The 27,011-nt window shown below is 35.8% G+C and overlaps 1 protein-coding gene across 13 annotated transcripts in view; it reads right to left on the reverse strand.

Annotated features, from left to right (window-relative positions):
• Positions 1-233: 233 nt before the first annotated feature.
• SLC44A5 (solute carrier family 44 member 5) overlaps positions 234-27,011 on the reverse strand; it is a 389,751-nt gene continuing 362,973 nt past the window's right edge. For 10 of the 13 annotated variants that reach the window (XM_063624063.1, XM_063624065.1, XM_063624061.1 and 7 more), the window contains 12 exons: positions 25,964-26,095; positions 20,360-20,459; positions 17,790-17,882; positions 17,250-17,337; positions 16,488-16,750; positions 15,873-15,967; positions 13,751-13,854; positions 12,613-12,686; positions 11,925-11,995; positions 11,709-11,797; positions 9,556-9,640; positions 1,801-4,811 (listed from right to left, as the gene is read on the reverse strand). In XM_063624063.1, the coding sequence (XP_063480133.1) occupies positions 4,699-4,811; positions 9,556-9,640; positions 11,709-11,797; positions 11,925-11,995; positions 12,613-12,686; positions 13,751-13,854; positions 15,873-15,967; positions 16,488-16,750; positions 17,250-17,337; positions 17,790-17,882; positions 20,360-20,459; positions 25,964-26,095 (1,307 nt within the window). In that variant the 3' untranslated portion in view covers positions 1,801-4,698. Of the gene's footprint in view, positions 4,812-9,555; positions 9,641-11,708; positions 11,798-11,924; positions 11,996-12,612; positions 12,687-13,750; positions 13,855-15,872; positions 15,968-16,487; positions 16,751-17,249; positions 17,338-17,789; positions 17,883-20,359; positions 20,460-25,963; positions 26,096-27,011 lie in introns of all 13 variants that reach the window. The other 3 variants (XM_063624059.1, XM_063624062.1, XM_063624071.1) reach the window with 1 other exon arrangement.

Consider the following 27,011-nt stretch of genomic DNA (forward strand, 5'->3'; position numbering starts at 1 on the left):
TATCTCATCTATTTAGCTTTGACTTATTTCCTTTGTATAAATTATCAGTTTCAGTTATTTGATTGTCAATGCACAGCTGGAGGAAAGTGGAAATTTTAAAAATATAAATCTCGATTAAAATAAAAAACCCACCTAGATATTTGGTACAGAGAAGATACTGTCATAGTATAGTATAGGGTTTTGAAAACAAAAGTTTTTCTTTTTCTAGCTTAAAGAAATCAAAAGACAGGCAGTTATTTCTTATTTAAATCTTTATTAAAAGAAAAAACAGATTTAAAACAATAAGTAACAACAAATTTCATTAAATATTAAACATTTTAATTATCAAAGATATTTAGACAATACGTTTCTAACATTTCTGCACAGCAGAAGCACACTGATTATAGAGCTCAGACTGTCATGTGCTCATGTGAGTTTATTTTTGGCATAAAAGTATCTAAAGTCACATTTAAACAAATGCAATAATATTTTATAAACTGATGGTAACTTACTGATGATTGATTCTCAAAGCTTCACAAATTATCATTATATGATTGACATTCTCTTAGGGTGAATACTTTTATGGACTGTTTCTGTAACACTGAGTAACCAACTGAATTAATTTCCTTAAAAGTTAGTAGTACTGGTAAAATTATTTAAAACTGAATTGGAAATTATGTTCCTGTTTATAGTAGCACAATACAATTAACATATTGTAAGTAAACTGATTTTTTCATACCAAACGTTAGAAAATGAAAGGGCATATATAGAACAGGCTTTGATGAAAATAAATGATCATTTAAAAGGGAGCTATTCAGTACATAACATCTGTGAGCACCCTTTCGAGGAGTAAAGTTTCCCTTTGTAATTCCTAGAAGTTTCTCTTTCTGATCTTTGTAAAACACTGAGAAATGCAGTATTATACCTATTGTATTTTCAAAGATCTACTATAGAAAACATTTCAAAACTTCTCTTTTAGTAAAAAAAAACAAATCCAACAAGTGTTCTTTCGGGGTTTGTTTCTTCTTGCGTGTAGTACACATTCATGAATGTCCACTAGGCGCAAGGGAAATTGTTTAGCTGCACAATGTATTCCATAATAGTGAGGATATCAAACAGAGCAAAATGACAAATGTGTTCCAATCAGTGAGCTAAGAGTGAAACAAATGCAATAAGACTTGTTTTAATCACGAAACATTGCAGGTTTTAATTTTTTTAAAAACAATGTTTGTAAACTTGCCCATAAAAGCTGGGTAATATTAAATAGCCAGTAAGGCACTTTGTTAGAGGGCGAAGTAGTAAAGGCTGGATGATTGGCAATTTGTTTAAAAGGAAACATTCTATACTTAAAGAGAGCAAACTCTGAAGTGGGGCAGTCCTTTCACTGATCTACTGTCCAACAAGAGTGGGAAAAACTTTAAAATTTTTAATTTCACTTTGCTGACCAATTTTCCCTGCAGAAGAAGTCTGTTAGTTGTAATTTTAAAAATATATTAGGAGCTATCAATTTAAGTAATGTATCATTTTTCAATCTAAGATTTAAAAGAATATTAACATATTCAGTAGTATTTTCAAAACATCCAAGCCACTCTTTAAAAATGAATTACAAAACAAATGATCTTAGTATAAAAATGTTTTATGTTATTAACAATTCCCTTGCGACTTCTGATGGCTTCACATATTACAGTATAAGCTTTGGTATAAAACATGCAAATGCAGGCCAACAAGGTCGTGAATACAGTGTTGCTACACACAAAGCACTTAGGAAACAAATGTTGCACGGACACAGCAGATGGAGAAAAGGTAACACACAGCTGTAGGACGACCAGTTTGCTCTTCTACTGCTTCCTAGTTTGTGGATTTTCCTCCTGGAAAATCTTCAGCAAAGGTTGACTCACATAATAAGGTCTTGCAGTAGAACCATCATTTCTTTCTAAATCTTCCACTAGGAGGAAGAATGGTACAGAGTAAATAGCAAAGCAGAACTGTAAGAGAAGTAACATCGCCATCTGCTGTACACTCGCTTTCCAGCAGTTCAAAATCCTTTTTTTGTTGTTTTTTGTTTTTTTGTTTTTTAAACAGCATAGTTTGGCATCAACATTATTGTAAACATAGTTATGAGAAAACAATCAGCCCTTGTGATTATGTCAGTAAGATATTATTTCATTCTGTGTAACAGGTTAGATTCTGCCAATATTGCGTGTCTCTCAGTTGCATGATTGAAAAAATAACTTTCACCTTCTTTTTTTCAATTTACTTGCTAAATTACTATATTTATTTAAAGTTGATTTTGTTTTGCCATCAATAATTTAGATGGTATAGCCTTGAAAAATAAAAATTGTGAAATTTTAGATTTCAAAAACACATCAACTGCAAATTTTGAGGAACATTGCCCTGGTTTTTCACAGTTTTTAGTTTAATTGCTTTGTAAGAAAATGGCTTCTAAATATCTTCTCAAAAACAATGCTCATTTTTATTCTACATATTTCAATTACACAAATAAGTAGTAAATGGAGAATATTTTTCTGACTAGACGTTAGCTCATAATATAAATTGGCAACTAGTTTATGTGTTGATTTATCTTTTATTCAAGTGATTTTTCAACTTTTTTTTTAAAACAGGGTTTTGCTCTGTCACCCAGGCTGAAGTGCAGTGGTGTGATCAGGGCTCACTGCAGCCTCGACCTCTTGGGCTCAAGTGACCCTCACATTTCAGCCTCCCAAGTAGCTGAGACTACAGGTGTGCGCCACCACACTTGGCTAATGTTTCTATTTTTTATGAAGATGGGGTTTCGCCATGTTGCCTGGGCTGGTCTGGAACTCCTAGGCTCAAGCGATCTGTCCATCTTGGACTCCCAAAGTGCTGGGATTACAGGTGTGAGACACCACACCTGGCCAATTTTTCAACTTTTATGTTATCAGAATCAAATAGAGAACTTTATAATAATTCACATCGTGGCTCACATCAAATCACAGTATATCAGAATCTCTTGGGCAGGGCACAAACATCTATAGTTATAACAAATTCTCAGGTAGAGGTCACTATTCTGCTAGTCCTTTGTTGTGGCCTTTGTCTTGTTGAATAATAAAAGAATAATAACCTAGAAAGATAGATAAATTGTCATTATCTGCATTACACTTCAAGGAGAATAAGAATGCAGAAGGCTCTTTGCCAAAATGTGAAGCCAACGGACACTTCTGAATACAATAATCTCAAGAATGTAAGCCAAGAACAAGCTGGTAGTCATTAGATACTAAAAATCTTCCCTATTCATTGGCTTATTGCTATTAATTAATCTGCCACAGAGTCAGTTTAAATCTAGGTGTCTACACTTGAAGATAATTAATACGTATTTAGATCAATCTATAACACAACAATACATTTCTGACTCTTTTCTTGGATATATGAGTGATATTCAGATCAACATGTTCCTTTCTGTCAATACATAAATAATCCTTATACACAAGTTTAAGGTAAAAGCCAAGAAAATACAAATTGATTCAATGCTCCTTTTGGGGTGCATTTTTACACGGTTAACCACATCATACACATTTGCACACAGGGGATGGCTAGGCAAGGTGTGTGTGATTCATGCTTTGTTCTGCCATTCAAAACTTACACATGACTATCAGAAACCTCAGGCAGCCAGGGGTGGCAGGTGGCAACAGCTTTCCTCCTAAGCCCTGCAGGGGGGAGAGTTCCTGACCTGCAGTGTGCCCTTATAAAGGTATTAGATGATGGAGGGCCAACAGTATATTTCCTTAGGGTAAAATCTGAAGTGTCTCACTTTTCCCTTCCCTCACTGAACGGTGAGACAAAATCAAACCTTTTGCAGAACAAAGCCACACAATCTCTTTAATCTAGAAATACAGGTGTGCTCATGAAAAGATATAATCACTCTTCTGAAACAAATTCATATTGATTTTCTATATAGTGGGAATAAGAAATTTGGGTTAAAGACAAAAGGCATGAGTTATGTAACAATTTCAGTTTCGTTCAGAATATTTTCACCATGGACAGAGGTTCATGTTGTTGAAAATGACACTCCAGAACTCAGATTTGACTTCAATATAAACATGATTTCCCTAAAACAGAATGGGCTCTGAAGGTTCCACAGTATTTTTTACCCAGCAAGGCTCTCCGTAGAACCTATATAACATTAACATCTATGTTTGTTATGGACATGACTCACTGAAATATACTTCCTAGGGAACCATTAATACAAGTTTAATCACAGTTTAGAGAGTTGTCCACCAGCTTGAACAGTATAAATATAAGCATAGCACCATATTTACAAATTTAGTACCATATGCTGGTTAACTATAAATCAATATTTTATGGCTAATTAATTACACATTTATAGTGTTTTCAAAAATTGCCTGAATATCCTTTACAAATATACACTTATAAAAAGAAAGGCTATTAAAGTGCTGCAATGGAAACAGCACGCTGAGTTATAAAAGTTATTAAAACACTCTCGGCTACAGATTTTAAAAAACGTTTGACATTAACATTTTGATCTTTAGCTGGGACCACCGTCTGTAAAGTAGACAGCAGCTAACGTCATCAAATACCTGACACCTCAGGTGGTAGCAGGTGCTGACTTCTTAGAATTAAGCACAGAAATTTCACATTCCTCAAAAGCAACATTTCCAAATTACAATCAACCTAATTTACACAACTTCTACTTAAAAGTGAGTGACACTGTTTGGAGCTTTTCTACTCTTTCTGCTTCTGGGCAACTAGTTGCTTCTTGATCAGAATTCCATGCAGGTTAGGGGTTATGAAGTAGGGTTTTCCTGTAGATCCATCATTTCTTTCCAGATCTTCACCTGTATATGCAGCAGCCAAAGCAGGCAAAAGCAGAAGCAGCAGAACAATTATACACATTTTTATAAATTGGAGGGTCAAACAGGGAAAAATCAGAAAAATCAGTGTTAGAAAGTCAAATATAAGACAAATCAGTGCAGTTTACTTGCTGATGCTGGGCAAGGCAAGAAGCTTCAACCTCTGCCAGGAAACACTGAAACTTCCTAAATCCCTCCCACTCCCAGAGAGATGTATTTTGATACTTTAAAGGCTAAGAAGATATTCTGTGTCCCTTCAAAAGTGTCATCTTTAAATTCTGCAACTGTTCATTTCAGAAAGATATAAACTGCCAAATCCTCCGGGATGGAGCTGAATAGGAAGTATATTAATTCTGTGATAAATGTGGAATAATAACGGAATTTCAGACTTTCAAGTCACTTCTAATGGGAGTCCATACTCTAATGTTACAGACGAAGACCCTGAGGCCCAGGGATATAAACCAACTCTGCTGAAGTCAAAAGCTCTGAGGTAAACAGGATGAGATAGGGACCCAGCCTCTTGACACCTAGTTTTGCTCTTGTTCTACTTAACTATAAGGCACCCTGTCCTAAATTCTTGCAGTCTTCCTCAGATTATATTTGAAAGCTAATATCAATGTATTCTGACTCTTGTAATACGTTAATTTACCTTTCAGCTTTGCTTAGGCTAATATTAAATTGATGGCATGTTCACTCACCACCCACCTGCTGGGTAGTTGGGGGAAAGCACCAGAATTATGCTGAGAAACAAGGATACCTTTGCATGAAATTAGGCCTCCCGCAGATATATAAAATGCACAGCAGATAGTAGCTGTACTCTTGGGAATGGTTGGGTCATTGGTTTAGTAGATTTCTACTAGCCCTCACAGTGACCTTCCTCACATACAAAATGAAAAAAGCAAAAGAGGGAACATGATAGATGCTGAATATTTTGTTTTTTTGTCCTTAATCCTATTTCTATACAATAGTCCCCTCTTACCCACAGTTTTGCTTTCTACAATTTCACTTTCTGTGGTTTTAGTTACCCAAGGTCCAGAAATACGAAATGCAAAATTCCAGAAATAAACAATTCATTAATTTTAGATTGTGTACTATTATGAGTAGCATAATGAGACCTCACACCATCAAGCTCTATCCCACCTTGGCAGGGAATCCTCCCTTTATTCAGCATCACCTCACTGTCTAGGATGCCCTTCCCTTAGTCACTTAGTAGCTTCCTCAGTTATCTGTTGCAAGTTCACAGTGCTTGTGTTCAGGTAACCCTTATTTTAGTTAATAATGGCCCCAAATTGCAAGATTAGCCTTGCTGGCAATTTGGATAAGCTGTAAAATGCTTCCTTTAAGTGAAAAGGTGAAAGTTCTCGAGTTAATAAGAAATAAACTTATACTGAGGTTGCTAAGATCTACGTAAGAACAAATCTTCTTTGGTTTTTTTGTTTGTTTGAGGCAAAGTCTCGCTCTGTCACCTAGGCTGGAGTACAGTGGCGTGATCTTGGCTCACTGCAGCCTCCGCCTCTCAGGTTCAAGTGGTTCTGTTGCCTCAGCCTCCAGAGTAGCTGGGATTATAGCTGCCCGCCACCATGCCTGGCTAATTTTGTATTACTTGGAAAGACAGGGTTTCGCTATGTTGGTCAGGCTGGTCTCGAACTCCTGACCTCTAGTGATCTGCCTGCCTCGGCCTCCAAAAGTGTTGGGATTACAGGCGTGAGCCACCATGCCCGGCAAAACAAATTTTTTATATGTGAAATTGTGAAGAAGAAAAAAATTTTAAACTAGTTTTGTTGTATCTCAAACTGCAAAAATTATGGACACAGTGTATGATAAGTGCTTAGTTAGGATGGAAAAGGCATTACATTTGTGGATGGAAGACATAAACGGAAACATGTTCCAATTGACAGCAATTGGGTTTGGTACTATTAGAGAATTCTGGCATGTCCAGGGGTCTTGGAATGTATCCCCCATGGATAAGGAGAGATTACTGATATATATAACATATCTATCTTGTTATTACTCTTAAGGTACTGGTAAGAAGTCTGGCCTGGATCACATTAATAAGCATCTACAACTATTATTTTTTTCACATTCTGAGATCATGAATCTCAGTACCCTGTAATAATAAAAAGATTCCATGTTTCTAAAAATGAAGTGTTTACAAATGGTTGGCATTGTAAACGTCACCAGTTTTCTGGCAGCCAAGACAATAGGAATACATAAATAAATAAATAAATAAATCTACACATTCAGAATTTGGCTCAGGGCATCATTTAAGAAGAATATTTTACAAAGTATGATGTTGCCCATAGTAACAGCTAGGGGAGGAAGAGAAACACAATTTAAGTTTCCTTGTTCTTTGTTATCACAGACAACAGTCTCTGAAAGGAAATGATTCATGTCAACATGCAATACACTGAATCAAGCTGATGTACCTGGCTTTCAAGGAGTTGGCAATTGATTAATAAAGATGGTGGAAAACATTTCTTACTGTCAAAATTCAAAATCAACTGCCAGACTTAAAATTCACATATTAGCCAAAACTTCCAAAGACTGGAAGCTAGTAGGTTCTAGACATTTCCTGAGACAAATTTTGATAAGTATTTTCAGCTACAAGAATGGGGAAGGTCACATAGTGATTTCCAGGTATTGCTCCCATGATTAATGTTGGAGATGAGAGGAGAGATCTTTGAGCATTCTAAAGCCCTGTCTCCACCGTGTTTTAGTGCTTGACCTTACTCGTGCTCCTTCTTCCATCCCATATCTGAACTGTTTGTTCATGTGATATTTTGTAGATAGATGGCTTTTCTTAGACCACTGAAGCACTAGGAAAACATTAAACATTTCAATTCCATTTACAACCACAGGAAGAGCTAACTAGTACATAAAGTTCTCCTGAATTCTTTGTGTGGTTATTGAGAATTGATTTGAACAGGCTCAGAAACAAACAAACAAAACACAAGGCTAAACTTTTTTCCAGGAGGTTTTCTTTGAATATATCTCCCTGTAGTTATCTTCTCTCTTGATCCCAGTGTGAAGTTGCTGCTGTGGGTTATTCTAAAATGAAACTGTAAATTTTATACAAGTGGATTGCTTAGTAATGGCCTGTCAGAGAGTAAATGTTTCTGTTTCTCTTAAGGGCAATGTGCTAGAGAAATAATCTCTCAGGATGTGTAGTTGTGCAGCTAACAAGTTCTACTCTTTTACTTACTGACTCTACTTTCTGTTGGTTTGCCAAAGAAATGGCATGGAAGGTGAGGGCCAGATTAAGCTTCTGCTAGGTACTAGGTTCTCCAGGACTTTTCCGGTGAGGTACTAATATTAAAAAAATCATTTTTTTTTTTTTTTTCTCAGAGCCAGGATCTTGCTCTGTTACTCAGGCTGGAATACAGTGGCATTATCATAGCTCACTGCAGCCTTGAACTCCTGGGCCCAAGTGATCCTCCCACCTCAGCCTCCTGGGTAGCTAGGACTATAGGTGTGTGCCACCGTGCCTGGCTAATTTATTTATTTATTTATTTTGTAGAGATAGGGTCTCACTATGTTGCCCAGGCTGGTCTCAAGCTGGGCTTCAAGCAATTCTCCCCGTCTTGGCCTCTCAAAGCACTAAGATTACAGGTATGAGCCACAGTGCCTAGCCAAAAAAAGAAAACCCTATTTGGTGTATGGGAGTTGCATATGCAACTATAGGAGCATCATGTAAGTCAGTGATGAAAGCTCTAAAGAAGTATTTTAACTCTATGTATCAAACTTAATCCAACTATTTCCTAGAGGCACTCCTCTCTGAATCCTATCCATTTGTCATTGTGATGCACGGTGCGAACTGGCCCTATATGTCCTTGAAACCACCTTGTCATCTTGGCTTTATCAGAATTTATAAATCCTCTCCTCAAAGAATTCCACATATCTAGTTCCCAGAGTCCAGTTATGTCTTCAGTTCTGTTAACAAAGTATGACAGAAGCCAATCATTATTATTCACTTAAAAAATCAAGAAATGAACAAAATAATTTCATGCTAACAGTATGCCATGAAGCCTGAGGTTCATTTCAGTAGTTGACTCTTCTGTGCTTTGCAAACTCCATTCTCTTAGCTGTTAAGATTTCTTTTTAAATTTTGTATTTTTCTCCAAGCCTTGTTGAAGTATAATTTTTTTCTCCAACTTTATTGATATAATTAATGACAATTATAAATATTTAAGGTGTATGTTTTGATATACGCACATATTGTAAAATGATTGCCACAGTCAAGCTAATGAACATGTCCATAACCTCCCATAGTTATCTTTGTGTGTGTGTATGGTGAGAACACTTATGAGCTTAGCAAATTTCAAGTTAACAATACAGTATTATTAACTATAGTCACCATGCTGTACATGTGAGGGCCATAATTTATTCATCCTGCATAACTGAAAGTTTGTACCCTTTGACCAACATCTCTCTATTTTACTGACCCCCAATCTCTGGTCATCACCCCGCTACTGTGTTTCTATGAGTTTGACATTTCTAGATTCCACATGTAAGTGAGATCATGAAGCATTTGTCTTTCTGCATCTGACTTATTTCTCAGATATTATGGTTTAAAGAACATATACTAAGCAATATCTCTTTCCAGATAAACACGTTTTGTGGTTGCAGCCAGGTAACAGCAGATCCCCAAGCCGGCTAAGGGCATGGGCCTTCACCATCTCACCTTTTCGTTATCCACGGAAGGGGGAAAACACACACACTGAATACTCACAGAAGCAGATGAAAATCGTTTCAACACACATTGCATAGACGCTGAAGAACCCATGTGCAATCAGGTAAGACCCCAAAATGACCGTCTGTAAACGGATGAGGAAGAGAACCAACATGTCATTTACTTTGACCAGAAGAAGAATAATGCAGCTATAAATGAAAGCCATGATGAGAAAGTTTTGAAGTACTCTGTATGGGAAAAGAGTTCAATATAGAGACCAAAAAGTTCAATGATAATGCTTCTGCATACTTTGTACTGAGACTTAAACAAGTTTTATTAAATTAACTGCCTTTTTTTTTCTTTTTTGGGGGTACTATTTTCTTTCTTTTCTTCCTTCCTTTCCTTTTCTTTTCTGCCTCTCTCTCCCTCCCTTCCTTCCTTTTCTCTTTCTTTTTCTTAATAAAACAGAAGTTTATTTCTCCCTAGGGTAACTGTTTATAATAGGTGTTCCAGATAACAGAACGAGCCTTCTCAACACAGTGATCCAGGGATTCTGGCCATATACCCAGCTCTTTAGAAGCAAGAGAGAACAAATTTTTGTATCAAGCAAAGAGATTTTGCCAATGATATTTTGTGTCTCTTCAATTAGTTGATGCCAGTGTTTTTATTTCTGAAATATTCTTTTGAATTCTTTTAAAATTTTATTTTTTTAACTTTTATTTTTGGTTAAAGGGTATGTGTACAGGTTTGTCATATAAGTAAATTGTGTGTCATAGGGGTTTTGTGTATAGATTATTTCATCACCCAGGTGACAAGCATAGTATCCAATAGGTAGTTTTTCCATCTTTTCCCTCCTACCCTCCACCCTCAAGTAGGCCCCAGTGTCTGTTGTTTCCCCCTTTGTGTCTATGTGTACTCAATATTTAGCTACAACTTATAAGTGAGAACATGCGGTATTTGGTTTTCTCTTCCTGTTTCAGTTTGCTTAGGAGACCAGCCTCCAGCTCCATATCCATGTTACTGCAAAGGACATGATCTCATTCTTTCTTACGACTGTGTAGTATTCCATGGCGTATATGTACCACATTTTCTTTATCCAGTCTATAACTGATGACCTGCTCATTTTCTTCCTGCCACCCCCAGTACCTAGCAAAAATATCTCAGTTTTAGTATCTTGTACCCAAGGCAATAAAGCGTTAGGCATTAAGAGCACATACTGCCTGGGTTTGAATCACAGCTCAGGCACTCAAGTGAATTAACCTTTCTGTGTCTCCTACATAAAATTGGCAGTGGGGGAGGGGCGAATGTGAGTAATGACAGTATTTTTGACATGTGGGTTAAATGAGTTAATATATTATGATAGATACTGCAGGGCTTCACCCAGATCTACACTGCCTCATCCATCCTCAGTTGTGGGAAATCTAGGCTGCTAATGACTCAGTTGCTTCCCTCACTAACAATTGCCCTTCCTGCAGGGAATTGCCTCACCCAAAGTTATACCCTCATGCAGGGGTCAGTTCATGACCAAAAACTGCCTGATGCAGCATACAAAGGTCCAGCCCCTTCGCCAGAATGTCCTGCAATTCCGAGGCCTCAGCTGTAACTTCGGCATGGGTCAGCTTCTCCTGCTACCTTTCCTGCCCTCCTCACTTTCTTACCAATGTATCTCAGGAGACAGCTTCCTGACATAACTTCTGCATGCAATCATCTGTCTCAGGTTATTTCCAAGGAACCCAGTCTCTAAAGTAGAATGTGGGTTGGCATAAAGACCAATAATTTTAGCTATCATTATTATTTATACTATTCCTTTTTAAAATTGTGCTATCTCTGATAAATCGCAGAATCAACAATACCCAGCTGCTACGGAGTGAATTGTGTACCCCCTAAATTCATTTGCCGAAGCCCTAAGCCCCAATGTGATTTGAAGGTGGGACCTTTGGGAGGTGATTAGGTCAGGAGGATCAGATTAGTGTCCTTATAAGAAGATAAATGAAAGAGATAATCTCTCTCTCTCCCCACCATGTGAGGATACAGGAGGGTGTCTCTCTGCTCACCAGGAAGAGGGCCCTCACCAGAAATCAAGTTGGCTGGCACCTTGATCTTGGACTTCCCAGCCTTCAGAACTGTGAGGAGTAAATTTCTGTTGTTTAAGTCATCCAGTCTATAGTATTTTTATTATAGCAGCCTGTACTGACTCAGACACCAGCTCTTACCAGCAAAGGTACCCAGTAGTAATTTAAAGATGCTGGTCCTTGTGCAATCACTGGCAGTCTTTGTGTGAAGAATAGGAAGGCCAGAACACCTACATTGAAAAGGTAGAACATGTATATTATACATTTGCAAAACAATACAGTTTTTTGTAGTAAAGCAGTTCTTCCAAGCATCTTTTAAACTTTTTTTTTTAAATTATTTTCATCATGATTACTTACCTATACTTCCAGCAACTAGAATTTTCCCCAGGAATAATACAAAGTATGTAACTTCATCTGTAACTGCAACTCTGAGTATCAGAAAAAAAGAAAGTATAATTCTGTGTTTAAAATATACTTGGTACTTAAAATTTATGGCAGTAAATATTCATGAGTTTATTTTGGTGTGTCTTTGTTGAAATTGTATTTGGCAATTGTTTTGCAAGAAATGATGGTGGAACTCATGGATGATGTTCTGACTTATTTTTAATGTAAACAGAAGATGGCATTGTAGGGCTGTCAGGAGCCCTGCAGTGGTGGTGTCAGCCTCACTCTGATTTGAAGCCTATAGACACCCTGAGTCCTGAGGATGCTGTATTGTTTTCTGATTTTGTTCACTCAGGCTCCACCAATTCTGGGAGGGGGAAAGATGATAATGTGGTTCATCTGGGGGAATTTCTTGAGCAGAGGGGATAACAAAAATGAAAAAATGCCAATGGACCTAAAGACACAGGTGGATGATGGAAGCAACAATTCTCAGGTATGAAAATAAATTAATGGTATGAGAGATAATATTTAAATCTGTCAAGTTAAAAGATAATATTCATATCCAATAATGCCACCAACACTTTAAATAACAACATGTAAAGGATGTAATGCTCAAGGTTCACTACATTGCTAAATTACAATGTTCAGCCTGATTACTTACTTTAAAACATTTCTCATCAGCAGATTGAAAGCATCTTTTGCTGACCTGCAGAAGTTTCTGCCATATATTGCAATCTGAGGAAGACAGTTGATATTATTCTGGAGCCAGTAACATACTCTAACAAGATCAAAAGACAATCCAATGACAGGAAGGTAACCAAATTAATTCCTGTCATTTGTAGAGCTATCCCTACTCTTCTTTCTAACATGTGTATTTGTGGGACACACTGTGTGTCCTCAGCTCTACACAACTCTCAGGGTCATTGACAGTCAGATGTACTTCCGATGCTGTATGCCCTCAAACTCTGGGGTATTAGACAGCCTTAAACAGAGGCAGGTCTTTTTCTCAAATTCCAGATAATGGCTTCTGTCTTTAAAATGTTTGGGCTAGAGTTTATTGCTGAAAAGGTTAAATATTGTAGTCTCTACATAAAAAATTACTCTTAAGGAAACCCAATACTTTTCACTAAATTTGATTTATTGATGAATAGGCTTAACACAATACTCTCATTGGAGGTAAATTAATGACTGTTTGAATCTCCATAACTATTTCAATCACTTTTCCAGACCCTGTGCTACTGTAATAACAAGCAAATGTCATAAGGTTATACTGTAGCTTTCTAAATGTTAGAAGAATTATATTTCTGGATCCCTTATGTTAAAAAACCGATTTAGGAGTTTCCATATTGCCATAGGAAACAAGTAAAAGTCAAGCATTGTCAATGTCCACACATTTCAACACAATATTCATAAAATGATAAGACTCTTCTTTAAAATTATGTAAATTCCAGAATTAGAAAGTATTTTCTTCTCAGAGTGAAACATAGATTAAATACTCTTTCTTCCCACTAAACTATGCCAAAGACACACAAAACCATTTTTTATCCAACACACTTGTAAGTTTCCAAAATGTGTAATTTTTTTCTCTCAAAAAAGATATTGAAGGTAATAATATAGTTCAGATACTATCTCGACTAGGGAAGCATATTCCCTGAATCATGCATTGAATTGACAGGCCTTATATCAGCATAGTGATAAATTCAACTGCATGATGTAAAAGTGCTTTAGAGAGGGCAATGTAGACATGAGGTTTGGGATTGCAAAGAAGCAGCTTAGTAAATAAAAAATAATCTACCTACCATAATATAGGCATTTCTGTTTAAAAACTTTATTGCATTTTCCAAACACCAGAAGCAGCATCTCAGGCAGCATTGTAGGAATTTAGAAAATGTGTTCTGGGTACCTATGAGAAGGAGATATTTAAATCTATTAATGATTTGCAGCTGAACCTTATCAGTCAAACTAAATAATAATACAACATTTAAAATGAGATTTAAAATTTTTTATTGTTATAAAATATACATAATATGAAATTTGCCATTTTAACCATTTTTAAGTGTACAGTTCAGTGGCATTGAGTACATTTATAATGTTGTACAACCATCACTGCTATCCATTTCCAGAACTTTAAAATCTCAAATAGAAATTCTATGCCCTTCAACAGTAACTTCTCATTCCCCTCTTCCTCCAGCTCCTAGTAAACTCCATTATGTTTTTTGTCTGTATAAATTTGCTTCTTCTAGGTGCTTCAAGTAGGAAAAATCATACAATATTTACCCTTTTGTATCTTGCTTATTTCACTTAGCATGATGTTGTCAAGGGTCATCATTTCATTCCTTTTTAAGGTTGAATAATATTTCATTGTATGTATATAACACATTTTGTTTATTCATTTGTTGATTGGAATTTGGGTTGTTTATACCTTCTGGCTATTCTGAATAATGCTGTTACGAACAGTGATGTGCAAGTATCTGTTTGAGTTCCTTCTTTCAATTCTTTTCATATGTATCTAGATGTGGGATTTCTGGGTCATATAAAATTATATTTAAAAATTTTTTAGAAACTGCCATACTGTTTTCTACAGTGACTACATCATTTGACATTCCCTCCAGCAATACAAAAGGGTTCCAATTTCTCCACATTCTTACCAGCACTTGTTATTTTGTTTTTTTTTTCTTTGTTTATATATATATATAATAGCCATTCTAATGTGTATGGAGTGCTATCTCATTGTGGTTTTGATTTGCATTTCCCTAATGACTAGTGATATTAAGCATCTTTTCATGTCCTCATTGGCCATTTGTATATCATTTTTGGAGAAATATCTATTCAAGTTCTTTGTCCATTTTTGAACTGGGTTGCTTATTTTGCTGTTGAGTTGTAGAAGTTCCTATATATTCTGGATATGAATTCCTTATCTGGCATATGATTTGGAAGTATTTTCTTCCATCATGTGGGCTGTCTTTTCACTCTCTTGGTAGTGTTCTTTGTTGAATAAATGTTTTTAAATTTGATGAAGTTCAATGTATTTTTCTTTTGTTGCCTATGCTTTGGGTGTTCTATCTAAGAAATAATCACCAAATCCGATGTCATGAAGCTTTCATCTTATGTTTTCTTCTAAGAGTTTTATAGTTTTAATGCTTTTGTTTAGGTCTTTGATCCATTTTTAGTTAATTTTTGTATATTAATGTAAGATAAGGTTGAACTTCATTCTTTTGCTTGTGGATATCCCATTTTCCCAGCACCATTAGTTGAAAAGACTGACCTTTTCCCATTGAATGGTCTTATATGTGAGAGTTAGTTTCTGGGATTTCTGTTTTATTTTACCTCTATATGTCTGTCCTTATGCTAGTACCACACTCTTTTGATTGCTGTAGATTTATAATAAGTTTTGAAATCAGGAAGTGTGAGTCTTCCAGCTTTTTTGTTCCTTTTCAAGTCTGTTTCCAATATTAATAATAAAATATTTTAAGGTACATTCCAAGCAAAGTTTTTGTGTTTGTAAACAATATACATCAGATATGAAGACTTATGCCCGTGACACCCACATCTATATTTTAAGCCTAACCTGACCTGAACTGTAGACTTGGAACTGCCAACCTGACATCTCCATCATGCTTCTCAACAATAACATCTCAAAAAAGAATTCTTAATCTCCTTTTTGAAATTTGTTTCTTCTGGCTTCCACAGCTTAATAAATAGGATCACACACCTTTTCTCTCTTTTCTTCACCACTGTCCCTCCCCTCCCCTGATATCAACTCCTTCAGCAAGCTCTCTCTGGTTTTCCTTCAGAATAGAACAGGTCCCAAACGTGCCCTTTCATCCTTACTACCCTAGTCCAAGTTATAATCATCAGGTCTCCCCCAACCCCCGACCCAATTTATTATCTTCACAAAAGTCAAGACGTCTGAAATCTTACGTTTAAGACGGTGGTCCAAGTATTCTAGGACAATTTTAAACATTTGAATTAATGCAATAATCAAAGATCCAAATGCTAGGGATCCGGTGTGATATCTGCACAAAAATAAAATGAGAATAAGTTAAAACTTAATACTATTATTTAAAAGGATGCTCACTGAATAATTTTCACAAGTAAAAGGTATCTGCAGAAGGATTAAGAGCAAAGAGCCTGTTGCACTCTCTTATTTAGATTGATAAAGGTCTCCATAGAGGATTTTAAACCACATACCCTTCATCAGCATAAATGACACCAATAGTCTATCATCATAAAATACGATGTTTTTACTGCTCAGTGGAGACACAGAGCCAAGTTAATCCTTGATCTTTCATTTGGTATCCTCCTCTATCTTCTTCTCTCTCTCTAGTAACCTATAGCATTTAGAAGGAAATTGGCTTGGGTAGGGATTGTAAAACTGGCTATGAAACCAGACAAAACCAGTGGGCATCCATGACTTTTGATTCATACCTTTGATTTCATTTGTACCTTGCCACTTGAATTAATGAGCCAAGACTGAATTACAAGCACACTAAATGTAACTGACAAGATAGGTGTAGGCTTCAACTTGGAACTTACCGTATGGCTCGTCCAAATGCAGTAAAAAGTGGATATCGTGGGATGTCATCAGGTTTTTTCATGGCCCAGTAATAAGTGGCGAATGCACCAGCAAGGGCACACTGACCCAATGCAATGACGAAGTTTATAAGCCAGAGAAAGATAAACAAGTTGTATACATGGAAAGTAGGGATGTATTGATGGTATAAGCTCTTTCCACCATAGAAAGCAAAGTTACACAGAGCCCCAGGACAAGCTTTGGCAATTTCAGTTGTATTAAAAATCTGCATTCAGAAAAAAGAACACAAGGACATAATATTAAATATCATTCCAAGATAACAACTCCCTGTGTTTTCCTCTTCCCCTTAATTGCATGTCCTGTTGTTTCCCCATTAGCTCCTGCTCTTACTCCTCTATTTTCTTTTATATCACTTTATATAATTCTCTAATGAGCACTGGAAAGTATCCCATTTTTCATCAAATGCTCATAATCTGCACCCACTATAATTTCACATGTATCAGTGTTGTTGACAATACCTACTGTCTATGGTCTTGGGTATATGGTAGGGCAGGCAAGCTCAGGAGATACAGTGCTTTCTCTCCATTCTGCCCACTGTTTTCAATACTCTCCTGCTTACCTGATGCACACTCCCCTTCAGCACATAGTTGTCCCTGTCAGTGTACAGGATCTCTGCTTCGGGACAATTCCTACAACAACTACAAAATGAATTGCAGCAGAAGTCTATATTGAAGTAAGTGAATGAAAGAGTTTCTTGTACTTACCTCTGGGTCACAGGTTTGATTTTCATGTATGCAACGCCCCTCTGGAGCTATGACTTTGTATACAGGTACCCCTGATGTCGCCAAGAAACTGAATAAACTCCATTAAGGATAAACTATTTGCTGGTAAATTGAAAATAAATGGACAAGAAAACAATACAGACAACTCAAAAGTGCATGAGGAATTAACTTCAAAAATTCCTAATATTTTAATAATACTCATCTATTTTTCAGGCCTAGATTAATGTAATGTGGGCCAGCTGCACTGAGTGGCCCCTTAAAAACAGTAAAATGTATAGGAGCTTTCTTGGCTTATTGCTAAGGAGCAGTATCATGTGGAGACAAAACAAAACAAACCTACAATATGAACTATTTGAGGGGAAATTCAATCAGATTGAAACGTTTTTAGAGCTCGGGAAGAAAATAGTTATTTCTTAGTACATTCGTCATCTTCCCAGGGATAGAAAACACTGAACACAAACTCCTGGTTCACGAATAGTCATGTGAACCTGAGGTTTAAAGAGGCCAGTTACCAAAGGATACACTGCTGTCACGACCCAGTAGCAAATGCAGATTGAGAGCAAAATGAAAGTTAAAGCTGGATAGACTAATGTACTAGGAACGTATCCAATGGCTCTGAAATAAAACAAATAGTTGAAATTTAAAATGATTGTTAAAACTAAAAATAAGCTTTAGACTAAATTCTAAGAAAACTGGTAATAACCACGGACTCTTTTTTGGTGATCATTCTGGCATATTCTCAGTTGGTTTTACATTTTTATTTATTTATTTACTTATTTTTAAAAGTAAGTTACGCGTTTTTCCAATGCATATGTTAGACTCCTGCCTAAAGTCCCTCAAATTTTCCTCCCTTTGGTTACTACTGTCTGACCCATAAAGATTTGATATATTGTAATCATGACATTTCTTCCTTTTGTTTAGATTCTTAGACTTTTAAAATTGAAGAAGATCATGTGTCACACTGTGGGAATCCCCCACTAATTCAAGAATCCCCTATACTTCTTCAGAATGTGTTCACTAGCCTTCGGTGAACACATTGAGTGATGGGTACTTACTTTTACATGACATGGCTTATTCTATTTTCTTATCAAGGTATTAGAAATTTCTTCCTTATCTGCCTGTTTGCAAACTATATCCTCTAACTTCTGGGGAAGAAATGACCATTTTACCATTTTTTCCACATAGCAACCCTTCAGGTAATTCCTTATTCTTTTTTCTTCGGAAAATATAATGTCTATTTGCAGTTAAATGTATTTTTAAATTATAAATTTAAATTATATTTGAAAATATAATTTCTAAAATGCAATTTTGGAAAATATAATGATCAAGGATAATAATTTCTTTGATATTTTCTAATAGGACACAGTTTGTGAAATGTTCACTATCTGACTGCATTACTTCTAATGACTTCTGTTACATGATCTTTGCAGCATATGACACTGGATTAAACACAATACTGTTTCATATGGCCATTGAGAAATCAGATGAAAATCTTATCACTCCTAATGCATTGAGGCTTAGATTGTTTTGTATTTGCTACCTTCCTCACCTCACTATTTAAGCTATACTGTTTTCTCTTTTCTCCAAACACTGCTGTTAAGTGAATTATTGTGTGTCCTTAGGTTTACCCTGTATTCTCACACCTATTTATTTCAGTCCTTAATACCCCCTGAGCAAACTACCAATCTGTTTCAGTTTTACTGGCCCTTTAACACAAACACATATGCTCATGCAAATGCACATTTAGAAGTGAAACAAGTAGAGCAAGTTACAGTGAACTGTGCAATATCATACTACTTAAGAAATAAACCCAGAAAATCAGTAGTTTTCAGTGGCTAATGATAGGTTATTGTGGGAAGGAGAGAGAGTTTAACTAACTGCTTGTTAACTATTTAAACCACTGACTTCAGGTGGCACTATTATAATAAAAATAATAATATGGTAATTTTGTTTAAATAATCCTTAAAACTTAAAAATAATTTGGTTCTTGGTCATTAACAATGTAGTTTCCATCACACTAAATAGACAGCGTGGGCTGTTGGCTTTATAATAATGCTTTCCCCGTTACTTCCATGCATTATTAAAAAATTCACAGTATTATTCTTGAATGACCTTTTGGAATAGTGTGGAAACTATAGGTGTTATTATCTCTTGGCATGAATTTTATGAAAGATTTAGTGTTTATTTTGTAACTTTTAAAAATAAAAATGACTCTTGGCATAAAGTGTTCCTAAATTACGGGCTTTAGATATGAAATGTATAGTCTGGTGCGCCTAGAATCAATTGTCCTGTCTATTAGAAAATTACGTCACTCAGACAGAAGTGGCAATAGCATATAATTGACTTTATAGAATTATGGTGATTTAAAGTTTTGCAAATTATCTCAACCATTAATATAAACATATGACCCAGTATGAAAATAATATAACATGAAATCTAGCTAACTTTTATATAGCACTTTATCACTTACTTTCACATGTGTCATTCTCCTAACACATATTTGGTGTTCAAAAACTGCTAATACATAGATTAAATAGGTTTTACCCTTATTTTACCCTATGACTATTGAGGTTTGGGGATATTAAAGGACTTGTTAATGGTGATCTTTCTAATAACTGGCAGAGTGTGAACTTGAATAAGTTTTCCTGAATGGAAGATGCTTTCTTTTAAAAGTCTTCTTTTTTTTTTTTTTTTTTTTTTTTTTTTGAGACAGAGTTTTGCTCTTGTTGCCCAGGCTGGAGTGTAATGTCATGATCTCAGCTCACTGCAATCTCTACCTTCTGGTTCAAGTGATTCTCCTGCCTCAGCCTCCCAAGTAGCTGGGATTACAGGCATGCGCCACCACGTCTGGCTAATTTTGTATCTTTAGTACAGATGGGGTTTCTCAATGTTGGTCAGTCTAGTCTCGAACTCCCGACCTCAGGTGACCTGCCTGCTTCAGCCTCCCAAAGTGCCGGGATTACAGGCGTGAACCACCGCGCCCAGCCAAAAGTGTTCTTGAAAGGAAAATAGGTGAGATATTTATGCAAGGGACAGTGACTGATTTTACTGACTGATACACTTTAGCTGAGTTTCTACATTAAGGGCCTTACTTGCTTCCTTCCTTCAGCAGGATAATGGCGACTCGGATTCGATTCCTGAGGAAGATCAGCATGAGGATGACAATCACTTCAATGATGCAGAGTATTATCACTTTGAACAGGAAAAAAAAATCAGTCTGTAATACAAGTAGATACAGAAACAAACCTTCCCTGCAAATGCTAGGATTGAACTTTATGATTACTTCTGCCAGTTCTCATAATCTAAGCAGTGTTATCTCTCCAAAAATGCCAATCTTAGAAATTAACTTTCACAAAATCCTAAGAAATCTAGATTAAAGCCTTTAGCAAGAGCTTGAACATCTCTTTTGGAAAGGGTTCATCTCATCCATAAAGCATTTCACACAACTTGTAGAACTTAGAAAATAGGAATGGAAAAAGGGAAGGGCTGCTTTAGGTAGTTCTATTTTAGATGTTTTCATCTTTAGTTCATTGAGTAAGACAATATACAGAAGACACGTTTTGAGCTGTTCGCTTTCCTCATAATGCCTCTTAATTGTCCTTGCTGGCTGGCAGGGCAGGTTCTTGGCTGTCCCATTATTATTTTGTGACTCTTCGCACTATGGGCACCATTGATGGAATCAGGGTGTAAACTTAACCCAACTCGGCCAATATAAGTATTAGAATTTAAACTAAGGGAACCTAGTTTAGTCAACTGAATTTATTTAGTCTTGAATTGAAGTTTATAAATCTTGAATTGCAGGTTATACAAACTGCGTCAAAACCATCTTTATGTAAAATAAGTGAATCTGCAGAGAAAGAATAAAGTATAGATGTATAAAGACAGCAAGGAGAGGAAATCTTGGGTTCTTTTTGGCTTTCATTTCCTGACTCCAAGTAAACTTTGAAGTCCAGCTACCTTTCTGCTTTTTTGAGTTTGATGAGGCACTTCTGTATCCTTACATCCTATATCCATCTGCTCTGCTTTCAGCCTGTTCGTGTTTTCTTTTCTCTTCAGCTAGCTTGAATTAGTTTTTTTAAACTTGAAGCCAAATATCATCAATTATTATATTTCCTCATTTCTAAGACATATCCTTAATTAAATAATAAGTTTTTAGGAAAAGTAAAGAAACACTTCATTAAATGTTTATTTAATAATTTTAAGATGCATCCTGATTTCAGAAGTGTTAAAAAGTAAAAGGTATGGATCTTAAAATCAAGAAACAGAATCTAAAATTGTACAAGGAACTTAATGGAAACTTAAATTCTTACTTGTGAAAGAATCCAGTCTATAACCTCCTTACTGGATGGTTATTGAGCTCATGCTTGAACAGTTCTGTTGATGGAGAGCTCATTATTTCATTCTATTATTATATCACTAAAATTCTGACACATCACACATCATTTACTGTCTCCGAGTAAGTAGAAGTTCACCCAGAGGTATACGAAGACCTTAGTAATGTATCATCTCACTTCTACATCTTCCTTTAGTTATACTATGTATTTATGTTTTCATGTACATTTTATTCTCTTAAAACACTAATTTGAACCCAAAATTGTGGTGTGTAACCATATTATGCTAAAATTGTTATCTTCTTTGAATGAACCTATAAAGATAATACATGAGTCACTTTATGACATTGCACTGTTAAAAAACTCTGTATATCTAACTTCTGCCTTTATCAAATTGCACCCTCAAAATAATTACATTAGAGAAATATAACTGTCTTTTGAACTTACATACAGTCATGCACTGCATGACAATGTTTTGGTTAACAATGGACTGCATATACAATGCCAGTCCTGTAAGATTATAATGGAGCTGAAACATTCCTATTGCCCAGTGGCATCGTAGTGCAATGCATTACTCATGTGTTTGGAGTGATGTTGGTGTAAACCTATTGTGCTGACAGTCATATAAAAGTACAGCACATGCAAGTAGGTACAGCATATAATGCTTGATACTAATAATGAATGAGTTTGTTATTGTTTTATGTATTTACTACACAATAATTTTTGTTATTTCAGAGTGTACTCCCACTACTTACTATAAGAAAAATTATCTGTAAAACAGCTTCAGGTGGGTCTTTCAGGAATATTCCAGAAGAAGGCATTATTATAATAGGAGATGACAGCTCCATGTTTTTTATTGTCCCCGAAGACCTTCCAGTGGGACAAGATGTGGAGGTGGAAGAAAGTGATATTGATGATCCTGACCCTGTGTAGGTCTAGGATAATGTATGTATTTGTGTCTTTAAATTTTTTTTTTCTAATTTTTTAAATAAAATAGAGATAGGGTCTCACTCTGTTGCCCAGGCTGGTCTTGAACTCCTGGGCTCAAATGATCCTCCCACCTTGGCCTCCCAAAGTGCTAGGATTATAGGCATCAGCCACCACGCCTGGCCTGTGCCTCCGTTTTTAACAAAACATATTGAAAGTAAAAAAAAAAAAAAAACAACCTTAAAAATAGAAAAAGCTTTTAGAATTAGAATGTAAAGACAGAAAATGTTTTTGTACAGCTGTTTGTATAAGTGTTATTATAAAAGAGTCAAAAATTAAAGCTAAATGTTATTATAAAAGAGTCAAAAAGTTTAAAAAATTAAAAATATATAAAAGTTATAGTAAGCTTAGGTTAATTATTGGAGGAAGAAAGTTTTTAATAAATTTATTGTAGCCTAGATGTACAGTGCTCATAAAGTCTACAGTAGTGTACAGTAATGCTCTTCACATTCACTCACCACTCACTTACTTAAGCTCCATTCATGGTAAACGCTCTTCACACAGGTACTATTTAAAAAAATGTTTTATGCCATATCTATCTTTACTGTATCTTTCCTATGTTTGGATATACAAACCCTTGCCATTGTATTACAATTTCCTACAGTATTCAGCAGAGTAACATGCTGTATGGGTTTGTAGACTAGGAGCAGTAGGCTATTACGTGTAGCCTAAGAGTGTAGTAGGCTATACCATCTAGGTTTGCATAAGTATACTCTATGATGTTTACACAATGAAAAAATTGCCCAACAATGCATTTCTCAGAATATATTTCTCTTATTAAGCAACACATGACTATCCTATATCCCCCCTTTTGTTTGAATAAGAGTAAATAATATAAATATATTTGATGCCCTATAGAGTCATTAGTATAACTGTAACTTAACAAAGTACGATACTGGCACCTGGGAGCTAAGAGATATACACGAGTTCATAGTTAATAGCAGAGATGTGAATAGAACCATCTCCGAACACAAAGTAGAACTCATACAATTACAATTTTGGTATTTATAACTCCGCCTACTTTCAGTGTTTGTGTTAATGAGTGTAATTTCACATATATGCTTTTGTTTTTGGTGCCTAGAATTTTGTCCAAACACAGAGCAAGTAATCAATTAAAATCTGACAAGTGAGTTATGAAAGCGGAGCTTATTTGAGTTATCAGTATTCCTAGACTTGAAAATTCTAATAAGCTCTGTATTTTCCTAAAGGTACATCTCTTTACTTTTCCAATGGCAGATTCTAATCACCTCAATGGCGTTTGTGTGGAAGGGTCTTAATGAGACAGGCGGGGGTGGGCACAGAACCTGTAACTAAGATCCATCCAAGAGTACAGCTAGAAGTTTCAACACATAATGGGTGACATTTGTCACCTTCAGAAATAATAGACAACAGTAAGCGGGTTGCTGAAGAGATGTGGAATCATTTAAATTCAGGAAAAATGACGAGGATTCAATTCCCTGATCCTGATGAGGATGGCTGATTTTTGCAGTTAAAAAGAAAAGGTTATAAATGAAACAATTCTATAACATATTTGGATAAAAAGATGTCAGTGAAGGCTATTAGTCTGCATAAGAGCTAGAAATGAGAAGCCAAACAGTAAGAAGTTGGAGTTTGATACAGTATTTTTTTTTTAAGAGAAAAACTAAATGTGGTGGAGAAGGAATCTGGGAGGGACATCTGTGCTGCTCAGCTAGGTCATCAAGGTTTGCATCGTCTGAGGAAAGCATCTCCCACTGCTGTCCGAGCCCCTTTGCTAAAATAGCTTCTGATTGGTAATCTTGCTTCCCAGGTGCTCTGATCCCAGGAAGGTAGTGTCCTATATGGAAAATGTCTGCACTTTGGTCACTAGGAGACTATCCTAATGATGTAAACAAATATAGGGTGCTTTGGTGACTTAACATGAGCTTGTCCTTGAAAGTCTGAGTATCAGGCCGGGCGCGGTGGCTCACGCCTGTAATCCCAGCACTTTGGGGGGCCGAGGAGGGCAGATCACAAGGTCAGGAGATCGAGACCAAGGTGAAACCCCGTTTCTACTAAAAATATTAAAAATTAGCTGGGCGTGGTGGCGGGTGCCTGTAGTCCCAGCTACTTGGGAGGCTGAGGCAGGAGAATGGCGTGAACCCGGGAGGTGGAGCTTGCGGTGAGCCGAGATCGCGCCACTGCACTCCAGCCTGGGTGACAGAGCGAGACTCCGTCTCAAAAAAAAAAAAAAAAAAAGAAAGTCTGAGTATCCTTGAATGAAGTGGCAAAGTCAAGTTTTCAAATTGATGGGAATGGGACCCATGCCTGGAATCATGACGCCCCAAGATATTGCTCCCTTCTGAGGTTCTTTCTGGGCTTCTTACCAGGCTTCCTTGAATGTGTCTTGTCTGGCTCTCTAACTTCAAGAATATAAAGATGATTTTTTTAAAAGCAACATGTAGTTAGAGATTGTTTTGAAAATCTTGATTAAAGAACACAAATCTTAAAAGGAGTATTATTATAACACCATTCTAGGAATATGAGATTAAAACCATCTCTGAAATCAACTTGCTTAAAAAATTTTGTTACATTTAAATAAATATTTAAATTTGTTAATATTAAAAATATTATCCTTAAGAAATTAAAAACCTTGAAGAAACACTTCAAAAATGCAAATTTATTTTCAGATACTTATTACTCATAATTCCTATAAGTGGTTTAAATATTTTGCTATGAAAAGTTCTTGTTTGTTTTTCCTTTTCCTTTTTCTTTTTTAAAAACAAGTTTGAGGCTGAGCACGGTGGCTCACGCCAGCACCATGGCTCATGCCAGCATGTTAGAAGGCTGAGGTGGGAGGATCACTTGAGCCCAGAAATTCAAGACCAGCCTAGACAACATAGGGAGACCCCATCTCTACAAAAAATTAGCCAGGCATGGCGGCACACATCTGTGGTCCTAGCTACTTGGGAGGCTGAGGTGGTAGAATTGCTTGAGTTTGGGAGGTCAAGGGTGAAGTTAGCCATGATTGTGCCACTGCACTCCAGCCTGGGTGATAGAGCAAGATCCTATCTCAGAAAAATAAATAAATAAATAGTTTGAAAAATCAAGCATTTGTTTCTTTTTAAACATCTTTCTTAGACATCAGGTTAATGCCTATAAATGTCTACAACTAAACCATTTTAATTCGAAGGCAAATGGCTTGAGGTCCTTGTAAGGTAGTATTTTCTTAGATTATACAATAAATTTTCCTCAATGACGTTTCCACTTACTGTAGTTAGAGGATTATAGACACATTACCTTTTATGACACAAGTGATAAATACATTTAACAGGTTATACCAACCCAAGTTTTCCTTTAGACAAAAAGATATTTTCTCATTATTACAATTTTAATGAAATCAGTTTTTAAAATACTCACTAAATGTGAACCATGTTTGTTGCAGTTCAAAGTACATGCTTATGTTAGTCTGAATCCCAATGTCATAGATAGTTAATACAGAACTTGGGCGTTCCTGAAGATTGGTGTACTGCTGGTAACAGTGCCATATTCCTTGAAAAAGAAAGAAAAACAGAATAATATAAAATATGGTTTTCTGAAATAGGAGCTATATGTGCTCATCATACATATCTACATGAAACTGATGAGCATGGTAATTTCTGCAAAGGCAAGACACATATTTACACAGCAAATATTTGGATCCAGTAGTATAAATGTGCTACTATATTTGATACAAATGTTTTCAGTATTTGTCTTGATAATTACGGCAACATCTGGCTTTAAATGTCCTTTTGACTAGAAATGACCTTAATGTCCATCAGTAGGACATCATGATATATTTGTTCAGTAGAAAGATGTGTTGAAAACTCCCCCCAAGGTTTATACCCAATAGTAATTTATTATTATCCGCTTATTTATTTATCCTTGCAATTCTATGATTTTTGAGGTTATTTTAATAGATGCAACAAGTTTAGGGTTGGCATCTTTTTTTAGTGAACTAAATCATTTTTATCCATAACACTGTCATCCCAAAATCTATTTTGTCTGATATTATTGTCTTCTTCCACTTTCTTTTGTTATTGATTGCTAGTACATTATTTCCATCCCTTCACTTGCAAATGTTCTATTTCCTTACATGTTGTATAACTTTTATAAATAATATATAGCTCCAATTTGTATGTGTATATTTTAATAATTTAATACCTGACAATCTCTGTAGTCTAATTGGTGAGTTTAACATATTTATACTTTATATATTGATATATTTATATTTGTTTCTATGTTCTTAATTTTGCTTTTCGTGTTCTACTTTGTGTCTATACTTCTTTTCTTCCAACTCTTGTCTTTCAAAAATTGATGATTTTTTGTTTACTTATATTCCATTTTTCTTCTCTACTGGTTTTGAGGAATCTACTCTATTTTTATAATAGATTACCTTGAAAATCTGTTTTTTTTAATAAGCCTAGGG

Source organism: Symphalangus syndactylus, chromosome 12 (assembly GCF_028878055.3).
Source record: "Symphalangus syndactylus isolate Jambi chromosome 12, NHGRI_mSymSyn1-v2.1_pri, whole genome shotgun sequence".
NCBI classification, from domain to species: domain Eukaryota; kingdom Metazoa; phylum Chordata; class Mammalia; order Primates; family Hylobatidae; genus Symphalangus; species Symphalangus syndactylus.